At 48.5% G+C, this 11,481-nt stretch overlaps 1 protein-coding gene across 23 annotated transcripts in view; it reads left to right on the forward strand.

The window, feature by feature from the left end:
• Nucleotides 1-10,690, forward strand: part of Dysf (dysferlin) — a 202,700-nt gene extending 192,010 nt beyond the window's left edge. For 20 of the 23 annotated variants that reach the window (XM_006506164.4, XM_006506173.4, XM_006506171.4 and 17 more), the window contains 4 exons: nucleotides 2,813-2,991; nucleotides 5,414-5,523; nucleotides 6,723-6,870; nucleotides 10,423-10,690. In XM_006506164.4, coding sequence (XP_006506227.1) covers nucleotides 2,813-2,991; nucleotides 5,414-5,523; nucleotides 6,723-6,870; nucleotides 10,423-10,461 — 476 coding nt within the window. In that variant the 3' untranslated portion in view covers nucleotides 10,462-10,690. The remainder of the gene's footprint in view (nucleotides 1-2,812; nucleotides 2,992-5,413; nucleotides 5,524-6,722; nucleotides 6,871-10,422) is intronic. The other 3 variants (NM_001077694.2, NM_021469.3, NM_001310152.1) reach the window with 1 other exon arrangement.
• The last annotated feature ends 791 nt before the right edge of the window (nucleotides 10,691-11,481 follow it).

Consider the following 11,481-nt stretch of genomic DNA (forward strand, 5'->3'; position numbering starts at 1 on the left):
CCATACATGGGATATTGTTCATACACACAAAGAAAAGAGGTGCTTCTCCTGACTCCGTCTGGTGGACCTTGAAAACATGCTAAGTGACAGAAGCCAGCAATGAAAAGACAAGTACCACACAAGTCCACATCTGTGGGATCCAAAGAGGGGACGAAGGCTGGAGAGGTGGCTCTATGAGGAAAGAGCTTATCGTGTAAGCCTGAGCACCGGGCTTCAAGCCTAAAACTTAAGTTTAAAACCAAACCAAACCAAACCAAATCAAACCAAACCAAACCAAACCAAGTCAAACCAAACCAAACCAAACCAACATCCAAAACAATAGCCAGATGTGGTGGCATTTACTTGTGGTCACAGAGCTGGGGAGCTAGAGACAGGAATCTTGATGCTCATTAATCAGTCAGCCTAGCCTACATGGCCAGCTCCAGGCCAGTGAGAGACTTTGTCTCAAAGAGAAAAAGATGATCAGCACCTGAGGAACAATTCCGAGGTTGATTTCTGGCCTCTACAGGGACACACACACACACACACACACACACACACACACACACACACACACACACACTCACTCACACACTCACTCACACACATATCCAAAACAGGGAAGAGTAGATTAATGGGATACATGGGGAAGGAGTCTAATAGACAGAAAGATAGGTTTCTTTCCAGATATGAAAAATGTTCTGGAATTAGGGGGAGGTCTGTGGTTGCACAACTCTTGACTCTAGATTTAAACGTGCTCAGAGTGGCGAATTTCTTTTAATTGAAGATTTGTCTGCGTTTATGTGCACCATGTCCTTGACCAGTGCCCACAGAGGCCAGAAGAGGGCATCAGATCCCCTGTAACTGGAGTTACAGATGGTTGTGATTCATCATACGGCCCATCCCAACACCCACTGGTGATTCTTTTTCATGGTTTTGGGATGTGCTCATTTTTTAAATTATTGCTTTTCAGATATTTTTTATATATTAAGGATACAAGGTACATTTCATATCATTTCTACCATTTTAAGTTCCTTATTATTTTTAAATTACTTTTTACTATGTGTCTTTGTAGGTTTCCACATGTGAGCACAAGTGCCCGTGGAGTTCAGAGATACCAGCTTCTAGAAGCTGGAGCTAGAGTTACATGTGGTTGTGAGTTGCCCAGCGTGGGTGTTGGGAGGATCCTACTCAAGTGGAATACATGCTTGTAACCGCCGAGCCATCTCTCCAGATCTTCCCTGCCTTTACATTTTGCATGATTTTTTTAATAGATTTTTTGGCATCAATCTATCCTTTACAAATGAGGCTTTAGAAAATTTATTTCCAAAGAAAATTTCATTTTTACTGAGAAAACAACATTCAAAACGATAAACAGGTTTTCTGTTTTGTTTTGTTTTTGCTTTAACAAAACTTAAACCATTAACAAATACTGTCTTTGGGCTATCACAGATCTCCCTTCTTCACCCTAGACTGCATTTTCTAATCACACATTTCATATCTCAAAAGAAAAGCAGAGAACTGGGCCTGTGTATGCCAGTGTCCGCCCGCCCACCCAGATGTCTGCAGTTGTCACAGGGGGAGGATGATTTGTGTCCACCAACAGATGAGTGGATGCATGAAATGTATTGTCTCCCTGTGGCATATGACTCAACTGTAAAAAACATAGTGACATGCCGGGATATGGACAGACTCTGAAAACAGTTTTTCAATGAAATAAGCCTGACGCCTAAGGACAGACATCTGTAACTACAAGAGGCATGTCCACACAAACTAGACAATGCTGGTGTTCAGGTCTGAGGGGACAAGGAAGTTATAGCTTGGTGGTCAGTTTCTCTTCAGGGATGAGAACTTTCTGTAAGTAGTGGTGACGGCTAAGCAACACTGTGACTATATCTAATGCCGCTGAATGAACACTTAGTATTACTGGGGGTTGGCAGGTGGCCCAGTGGGTAAAATGGAGTGCTGCTTACTGGCTCGCTCCCTGTGGTGTGTCCAGCATGCTTCCTTATAGAACTCGGGAGCACCTGCCTAGGGGTGGATACTAGCACTGGGCTGGGCCCTCTACATCAATTGTTAATCAAGAAAATGACCCACAGGACAATTTAATGGAGGTATTTTCTCAGTCAAGGTTCACTCTTCCCAGATGACACTAGCTTGTGTCAAGAGGAATAAACACACTTAACCAGCACACACACACAGACACACACAGACACACACACACACACACACACACACACTATATATATATATATATATATATGTATGTATATATATATACACACACATATATTCACACATATATACATATATAAATACAGACGTATATGTATGCGTATACACACATATATATACACATGCATATGTAAGTATATACATACATGAATACACACACACACACACACACACACACACACACACACACATATATATATATATATATATATATATATATATATATATGTATATATATATATATATATATACATACACACATACATACATATACAGATTCATATAGTGTAGGTGTGTGTATTCATTTTACCATGATAAAAATGATTATGCCAATGAATGAATGGGTGTATGAAGGCTTGTACTGCAGAAACAGAATGGGTAGATTACACACTTTGAATGAATGGATGAATGGTAGAAGCTATATAGAAGGAGCAAGAGGCAATAGACAGGAGCTGGGAGGCTGCTGGAGCTGACCCTTGGCTGACCCATGAGCACAAGCTGAAGAGGTGGCAATGAGCTCTTAAATCTGCCCACCCAAAGTGGCCCTAAGTGAGCAGTGACTGCTGCATCCTCTAAGAGCATCATCACTCTGCCACAGGCTCTCTGCAGCTGGATCTCAACCGAATGCCCAAGCCAGCCAAGACGGCTGAGAAGTGCTCCTTGGACCAGCTGGATGACACCTTCCACCCAGAATGGTTTGTGTCCCTTTTTGAGCAGAAGACAGTGAAAGGATGGTGGCCTTGTGTGACAGAGGAGGGCGAGAAGAAGATGTTGGCGGTGAGTCTGTCCTCTTCAGCTCAGTGGAGGGCAGTGGCTGTTTTTTTCATGGAACCCAGGGGCACACATACCCATGCTCATGTGAATGTATGCGTATAGGTACAGGAGGCCTGCTACTTTGTCTTTTTGAGACAGGTTCTCTCATTGGCTTCCTGCTCACTCATTAGGCTAGCTGTCTGGCCAGCAAGCCACAGGGAACTGTCTGTCTCTGCTTCCTCAGTCCTGGCATTTCAAATGCGTCACCATCCTTGGGTTTCTCTGTGGGTTCTGAGGCTCTATCTGAGGTCCAAAGGCTTGCATGATAAGCACGTGAGTGACTGAGCCCTCTCCCAGGCCCTCTTCTCTGTCTCTATTATCCAATGTGTTCTCCCTCTTCCTATTCCAGCCTGCCTCTCTCTGGGCTCCTATTACAGGGAGACCTGTTGAATAGACAAATGGCCTTATAGAGATTGGTCCCGAGTATCCCTGTGACTGGGGCTTCCTGCTGGATGGACAGAGGCCGTGCCTCTTCTGTTTGTGCAGCCCTTTCTCAGGGATCACTCTTGCCGGACGAGAGGTCCACTCTGGCAGGTGGGGGGAGGGGCGTGGCCGGAGGACCAGGATGAGCAGTCCTCCCCTGAAGTCCAAAGCAGCCCCAGGGAAGAAGTTAATCCCCCTCTGACTCCTTAGAAAGCATAATTGGCCAGCCCTCAAGTGACCCTTGTAGTAAAATATCCATGTTGTACAGAGACTCATGATAGCCAATAAGAAATACATCCCGAAGGGAAACCGAGCAAGGTCCATGCACAGGCTCTGTGACTCATTACACAAGAGAAGAAAGTTAGTTATTTCCCTAGTAATTAAAGAACTATTTTTAAAAAAATGCGTTTGATCTATTAAATTAGACTTAAACAACAACAACAACAACAACAACAACAACAAATTGGAAATGCTCACGCTGGTAAAGGTTAAGGAGACAAACCCCAGTCCCCTGCGCTGGGGTCGCAGGGTTTGTTTCAGTGTGTAGGGAAGCAGTTACAAACTGTACAGCACAGGACTTGACAACGTCTATGCCCTTGCACCCTGCCATCCCACTTCTAAATTCTCGTCTCAAGAAATAACCAGATAAAATAAAAAAATTAGGTTCAGAGATGGTTGTTGTGCTATTATTTATTCATTTTGAAGAGCTGAAAACAACATAAAATAACCCCAAATAAGTAGTTACTAAATAAATTATGGTCAACCAATCGTGGGTGGCTTTACAATCATTAGAAACCAAGCCTTAAATAATATATAATTACACAGTGAAACGCCTCCCGAGCGAGAAGCCATGGGGCTGCACGCACAGTGCTGCGCCTCACACACTTGCAGCTCTGACGAGTAAGAATATTGGGAATGGGGCTGGAGGGATGGTGTGTACCCCAGCTCAGTTCCCAGTACCTACAATGGTTGGCTCACAGGTAATTAATTACCTGTGACTCCAGCTCAAGGGGATCCAGTGCCCTCTCCTGGCCTTCTCAGTCACTTGTGCACCTGCCTGAATGCACGTGTGCACACACTCATGCTCTGTCTCTCAATTAAAATATATTAATAAAATAAAATAAAACAGTAGAAAGGTTAAAATGGTAAAATAAAGAAAGAACACTGGAAACACCGGTGTCCACGTAAGTGGTGACTTCTTCATTATAGTTCTGTAATCTCTGAATGCTTCTGTGATTATAACAACCCAATGTTTCAGAAGTAGATATATTGCCATAGTTGGCTTTTCTGTTGCTACTATAAAACCCCGAACAAATCCAACTCGAAGAGGGAAGGGTTTGTTTCCTTGGCTTACAGGTCATAGCCATCACTGAGGGGAGCCAAGGTAGAACTTCAGACAGGAACCTGGAGGCAGGAACCAAAGCAGAGGCCATGAAAGGGTGCTGCTTGCTCAGCTACCTTTCTTATACTGCCAGGGCCACCGGCCCAGGACACATTACCCATGGCAATAGACAATTAAGAAAATACTGCACAGATATGCCCTCAGGGCAATCTTTTCTAGGCAATTCTTCAATTGAGTCTCTTCCCATTTTGCTCTATTTTGTACCAAATAGGCAATTGAAGCTATGATACATGTTTATTTTATTTGATGTATATATTTGTGCCTGAGTTTATGTATGTGTACCATATGTGTAGAGGGTCCAGTAGATGACCTAAGAGGGTGTGGTGGTTGTGAATCACCATCTTCCTGTTAGTGGGGAATTGAATCAGGTTCCTCTCCAAAGGCGGTAAGCACTTTTAACTGCTGAACCATCTCTCTAGATGGTTCACCACAACCCTACATCTTAAAAATAAATAAAAATAAAAATAAAAGTAACATTGTAGCCTTTTCTGTTTGGCCTGGCCTGGCTCTGCTCTGTGCCACTGGCCAGAGGCCACAATCAGGCTCCATTGATGTCCACAGGGCAAGCTGGAAATGACCTTGGAGATTGTTGCAGAAAGTGAACATGAAGAGCGGCCTGCTGGCCAAGGTCGGGATGAACCCAACATGAATCCGAAGCTAGAGGATCCAAGGTTAGTTAATTGTCCTCAGAAGCAGGCCACTGCTATCTAGGAGACATCCAGTATACAGCTTTACAGAGGCTACATAGTCTTTATGGGTTAAGAGACAGAGGCCATGGCACAGCCTCAGTGGACACTTGGGATCTTCAACTAATTCATGAAGCAGGTACAAAACCAGGCACAGGATGTAGGTCTATTATCCTGGCAGTTGAAAGGCTGAGGCAGGAGGATAGTGGGTTCCAGACCAACCTGGGTTACATAGCTGGAGACTGTCTCAAAACCCAAAACACAAACAAAGCAAACAGAAGCAGGCCCCTTAGAACTAGTTGTCTGTGGGTTTTGTGTCAAGCATACTATACTGCATTAGGGTCCAGTGTCCTAGAATCTTCCCTGCTGGGAAGTTACTTCCGTTTCACAGATGAAACTTGGCTCACTGATGTTAAATACAGTCATTCTAGTAAAGAAATGGGAGAGGGGATCTGAAGTTCTCCAGCTTCCTGGACAGTTGCTGAAGATGCTTTTGGGACTCAGTTCAAGGCTGTGTTTGGCAGCACTCACCATGGGGTCTTGAAAGTGAGCATAGGTGGCTCGCTTTATCAGAATGCTGTCCTCAGGGTGTGGAGTTAGAGAATGTGGAGTTGTACCTGTACCCCAGGCTGTTGCAATCTGATAGACAAAGGAGGAAGTTCGAAGACTTAAATGACTGATTGAGTTGTAAAGCGCTCTGTGTTTTTTGAGTTGTGGTGCTGCTAGAGGAGAGGGGGTTTGCGGTTCTTTGTTAAGAGTGAGTGAGAGAAGAAGGGCTTCTCTGGCTTCTCTGCTGTCCATCCTTCCAAAGTCCAGTCCAGCTATGTACACAGGGGTAATGCCTGGCTTATCTGGGGGCCAGTGTACCCTCAGTCACCAAACAGGGCATCCTGGAAGCTCCGCCCCACTCCCAAGCATGTGATCTGTGACTGAAGATGGGTTCAGAAGGAGAGAGGGCCATTGTGAAGGGGTCCTGATGAAGGGGCTCAGCAGCACCGAGAATGCAGGTGGTACAGGCAAGCATCATCTAGGAAGAGGCTCTGGGAGGAGGAGCTGAAGGTCTGGAGGCAGGGTGCCCCTCTCCCACAGTCAGGTTCTTTGACCAACTGTCCCAGCTAAAAGCAGTATCTGGAGGAATCAGTCCTGCAGAGGTGCTCAGCTGGCCTCTGGGATCTCACTTCCAGGCGCCCCGATACTTCTTTCCTGTGGTTCACCTCCCCGTACAAGACCATGAAGTTCATCTTGTGGCGACGCTTCCGGTGTGCCATCATCCTCTTCATCATCCTCTTCATCCTCCTGCTCTTCCTGGGTGTCTTTGTCTACGCCTTCCCGGTAAGCAGGCCTGATGTGAGGAGATGCTGACTTGGGGGAGCCTTCTTTTTCAAGTGCTCCAAGAACCTGGTGGTAACCATGTCACTGGTTAGACTCAGTAGCAGTTGCTACACCACTGAAAAGCCCACTCCAGCATGGCTGGAAACTCTCAGAAACTGCAGCCTCGGAGCTTTCTGCATGAAGTTCACAGGAAGCTACACTGCTTGGATACTCTCTTTTTTGAGAGTCTTGTGAATCTTGTAAATTTCAGGAGCGTCCTGAGACTTGTAAGTTTTGTTTGCTTCCTGAACCTTAACAAGATAAGTTTGGAGGAAATGCACACTACAAGGGGCTTGAGCCTAGGGTGGCTCAGGAGCCTGTTGAAGGGTGGAATAGAGCTGAGCAAAGGGTGATGGTGGTGGAAGGGAAGGTATGAGGTGATGGGGCAGGGGGCAGCACCTGCTTGGTCCTCTGAGGTAGGGTGGAGACTTGGAGAAAGTAGGAATGAACAGGGGCTGGCCCAGGAGTCCCTCAGTGGTAGGGTCATACTTGGGGTTCCTTTTATCTGATAAGAAGTCAATTAGCATCTGGTGAAGAGACACCCAGGCCACCAGGGGCATACCATCCAGGGCTGCTGGGGCCTTGGCTCCCTGGCTCTGCCTGTGCAGTAGTTGTGGGGCAAGCCTCTGTCCTCTGCCCATGCTTCTGGCTTTCACAGCTGGCCAAGACCCTTCCACAGCCCTACATGGTCCAACCGCCAGGCACCAATCCCAGGTCACCTACGGTGGCAGCTTGGCTCAGGACACCATACTTGTAAGACCACTCCCCCCCACCCCCACCCCCATCAGGAGACTTGAAAATGCCTGGCCCTCCAGTGTCTCTTGAGACTTCAAGGTGTTGAAGTACTGTTAGGCTGTCTCTAGAGTTTTTGTGGTATTTTATGAGTGTGTGTGTGTTTTCTATGTGAATGTGGACCACCTGTGTGCAGATGCCCATGGAGGCCAGAAGAGGGCATCACTGGCTCTATTTGAGCTCCAGTAATAGATGGGCATGAGTTGTCTGACCTGAGTACTGGGAACAGAATTTGCAGTTATCTTCACTGTCGAGACAAATCTTCAGCCCACAGACTTTTCACATCAACACTTCAAAGCCACATCAGGTCCAGAGAGGGGAAGGGACTGTTGGTAAACTGCACAGCAATTCATGCATATAAACTGTATGCAATTCATGACCATGGCTTGATATGGTTGTCACTGAGAACCAAATGGCATCCTGGTCACCATCTCAGACTAGAGAAGCTGCTTGGAAAATTATCCCCAGGTTACTGTGTGCTCACAGACTCCTCACGGGAGGAAGAGATGGGTAGAAAGGCTCCCTCCACTGAGAGCCAAGCACGGGGCTGCCTGGCCAGTGTATCTTGCCTCCTGGAAGGAAAGGTCAAGACCACAGATCATCCTGCTTTGCTCCAACCTGCACAAACCTTAAGTAGCAGCAGATGGGACTTCCTGGTTTGGCTGTTGAGGCCCCAGTTCCCTTTATGGCCACAGTAGCAGGAAAGCCTGTAATGGTAACGGCTGATGGCTATGGTTACAGGCTGGGCATTGTGCACTGGCTGTGGCCACCTTACTCCGTTTGCAATGCTTGCCTGACTCAGCAGGAAGCTGAAGTCAACTGGACAAACTGGGGTCCTGAGTGGGTCCAGGCTGTGAGGACTGAAGTTTGTGCCATGTCAGGGGACACGTTAAGGAAAGGAAGACAACAAATACAGCGTCACAGTCAAGTCTCCTGGGGGTTGGGGGTGGGGAGTGGTCTTACAAGTATGGTGTCCTGAGCCAAGCTGCCACCAAAGGTGACCTGGAATTGGTGCCTGGTGGTTGGACCATGTAGGGCTGTGAAAGCTGAGGTAGGGACAGCCTCCTCTTCTGGCCTGGCTTAGGTCACCTTCTCTCAAGTGGTGTGATCAGCTTCTACTCAGAGAATGAGGTGGCTTGAATAAGCAGGTATCAGTGCCTAGGAGGGGAGGGCCTTGGGGCCACAAGGGAAAAGGTGTGAGGCAGATACCTAAGGAATAATAAGGCCACTGAAGACTGAGGTTGACAGAAAGCAGGGCAGGTATACAGTCGGCATCTCTAGGTATGGTCCAGGGAGCATCAGCTTCAATGTCACTAGGAAACTTCTAGGACACAAGAGTTCTGAGCTGGCTCAGCAGGAAACTGCCCCCTGTCCCCGTAAGAATGGAGTAACTGGCTGTTGTAGGAGACAGAGCATTGCTCTTGAACCTAGGAACATGGGCTCCACGGACTTCTGATGGGCTCAGGTCGGGTTCTGTTTGTCCTTTCAAACTGCTGCATGTTAAACTGAGTCCCTTCTTTAAGGACCTAGAGGGCAGGAACATGTCCCTAGCACCTATCTCCATGGCTGATTCAGTGCTTACCCAGACCCTGTCCAGGTGGGCCCAGCCCTGTGAGGCCCATGGGTCCTAAGTCTCAGGGCTGTGGCTGGAAGAAAGACCAGTCCTTTCTAGATTGTGGACCTTGGTGTTCCTGAAGACGGCTGAGGAGCACTTTTGGGGACTGAGTAGAGAGTCTCCTCCGGTGTCTGGGCTCCAGTGGCTGAGTTACGTTCTTTTCATGGGCCTAGGGTGTCTTCTTTATATACCAGCCTCCCAGAGCAGCAGAGGGCACAGGTGGATCCAGTCCAGGGCTCCAGGCTGGAGGGGACACAGGATTAGCTGCGCACTTTCTGCTTGCTGACCTGGCTACAGCCTAGAATCCCATCTCTACCTATCCAAGTCTCTAGTCACTTGGCTTGGCTTGTCCCCGGACCTGTCAGCTCACCTGCTTTTAGCTATGTGGTACAGAGGGTTTACACTAGCCGGTGCAGAGTACCCAAGTTGCTCTAGCTCTGGTTGGACCACCCCCACTGTCCCCATAGGAGGGGTAAGAGGGGGCCTTCTGACTTCTCTGGCCCCTCTGAGCCTTCTGGGAGCAGGGCCAGCTTGGGGCGGCAGAAGCGATTTGGCCGGGAAGGAGGGCCGGCTTTGTTTCCAGGGTTGGCTTTCCAGGCCGGCGCTGGAGAACATACTGTCCCAATTAGGAGCCCTGTGTTGTGTTGTGTGTTTTCATGGCGTTTGGGGGGAGTGGTGGGAAGGGGAGGCTTCTGTCAGGCCTGCAGCAGGAAGGGCTTTGTGGAGGGTGACTTGTCTCTGATGCTGGCTCCTGTTGTGGGTTGTCCTATGTATCAAACACCCTACCTACTCTCTGTCTTTCTGGACAGAGGCTTGGGGGTGGGTTAGCCTCAGGTCTCCTGTTTGTGGGTATGAGAGGAGGAGCCTAGGAGCCATGGAGAAGGACAGGGTCAGCTTGGCTTGCTGGAGAAGGAGTGTCATTACAGTAGTGTGTGGAGCCGGCCATGGGCTGGTAGGTGACAAGAGTAGGCTGCAGGCAGGTGGTAAAGACCCAAGAGCCCAACCACCTACCTGCAGCTTTACTCCCAGCCTCGATGACAACAGCTCCCACCACGCTTCCCCTGAAGGGCTTACCACATGTCTCTATCTGTGTCTCTTCCTCCTAGAACTACGCTGCCATGAAGCTGGTGAAGCCCTTTCGATGAAGAAGACATCTGCTCTGGAGAAGGGGGTGCAGGCTGCCTCCTGGCCCAGGACTAGCTGCTCCTCCATTGCTCTGGGGCCTGGTGGTCTTGCGCATGTCCATGGAGTTCTTGGGAATCACGTTATTTTCATCTTCTCTTTCTCCCCTAACCCAACACTCCTCTGGATAAACTCTTGGCTTTCTCAGTATAAAGCAGACAGAACCAGAAAATATATTGCTATGTGTCTACAGTTCCTGAATGAGCGAGACTGTGTGGGAGGGAGGGGCTGGGGGAGATCAGGGTGCTGGTGGGGTATTGTCGTTTCTGGCCCAGTGTTTGGAGGCAGAAGCCGCCAGGGCAGGAGGATTTGAGGCTTGATATCCAGCCCAGCAACCACCTTCTCTTCATTTCCAACTTGAACCCCCACCTTCCTTTCTGGGAAGGTTATCCTGTTCAGGTAAGAGCCGCAGACTGGGAGGATGGCCTGACCTCTGGCTTTGACCTTGTCACACATAGTTCTGCAACACGTCTGCTTGGTTTTCATACCCTGCTTTAAATATCTGGCTGAATCAAGACACCTTTTCCTTGTGGTCTGAAGCTTGGCCTTGGCCTTGGTCTGAAATTTCCTGCGGGAACCAGACTTAATCCTCAGAAGCAGCAGGACTGCACTCCGAAAACGCAGAGCTGGAAGACTCCGCTCTGAGGCTTCCAAACGAGAGGCCTCTGCCTCAGGGCCTGGAGTGCTGGCTGTCTCTTCCCTGTCACCAAGAGGCTTCTCCTATTTCCTACTGTGAGCTGGTTCCCCTGGCCCAGGTCCCCGGGCCCTGGAGGAATTCTCCCCCTCAGCCTCTCCATTATCTCCTCCCTCCCAGGACTGCGGGATTCAGGCTGAGGCACCACCTGATTGACATGACAGAGTTGGTACCCAGTTACTCTTGCTTCATGCTGGGCCAAGAGAACCTGGCAGCCAGGCCCTTGAAGGCTTGCTGCCTGAGTCCAGGAGGCAGGAGCACACCTCACCCAGAAAGCAAAGCAGGGACA

This window comes from Mus musculus, chromosome 6 (genome assembly GCF_000001635.26).
Source record: "Mus musculus strain C57BL/6J chromosome 6, GRCm38.p6 C57BL/6J".
Lineage (NCBI taxonomy): Eukaryota > Metazoa > Chordata > Mammalia > Rodentia > Muridae > Mus > Mus musculus.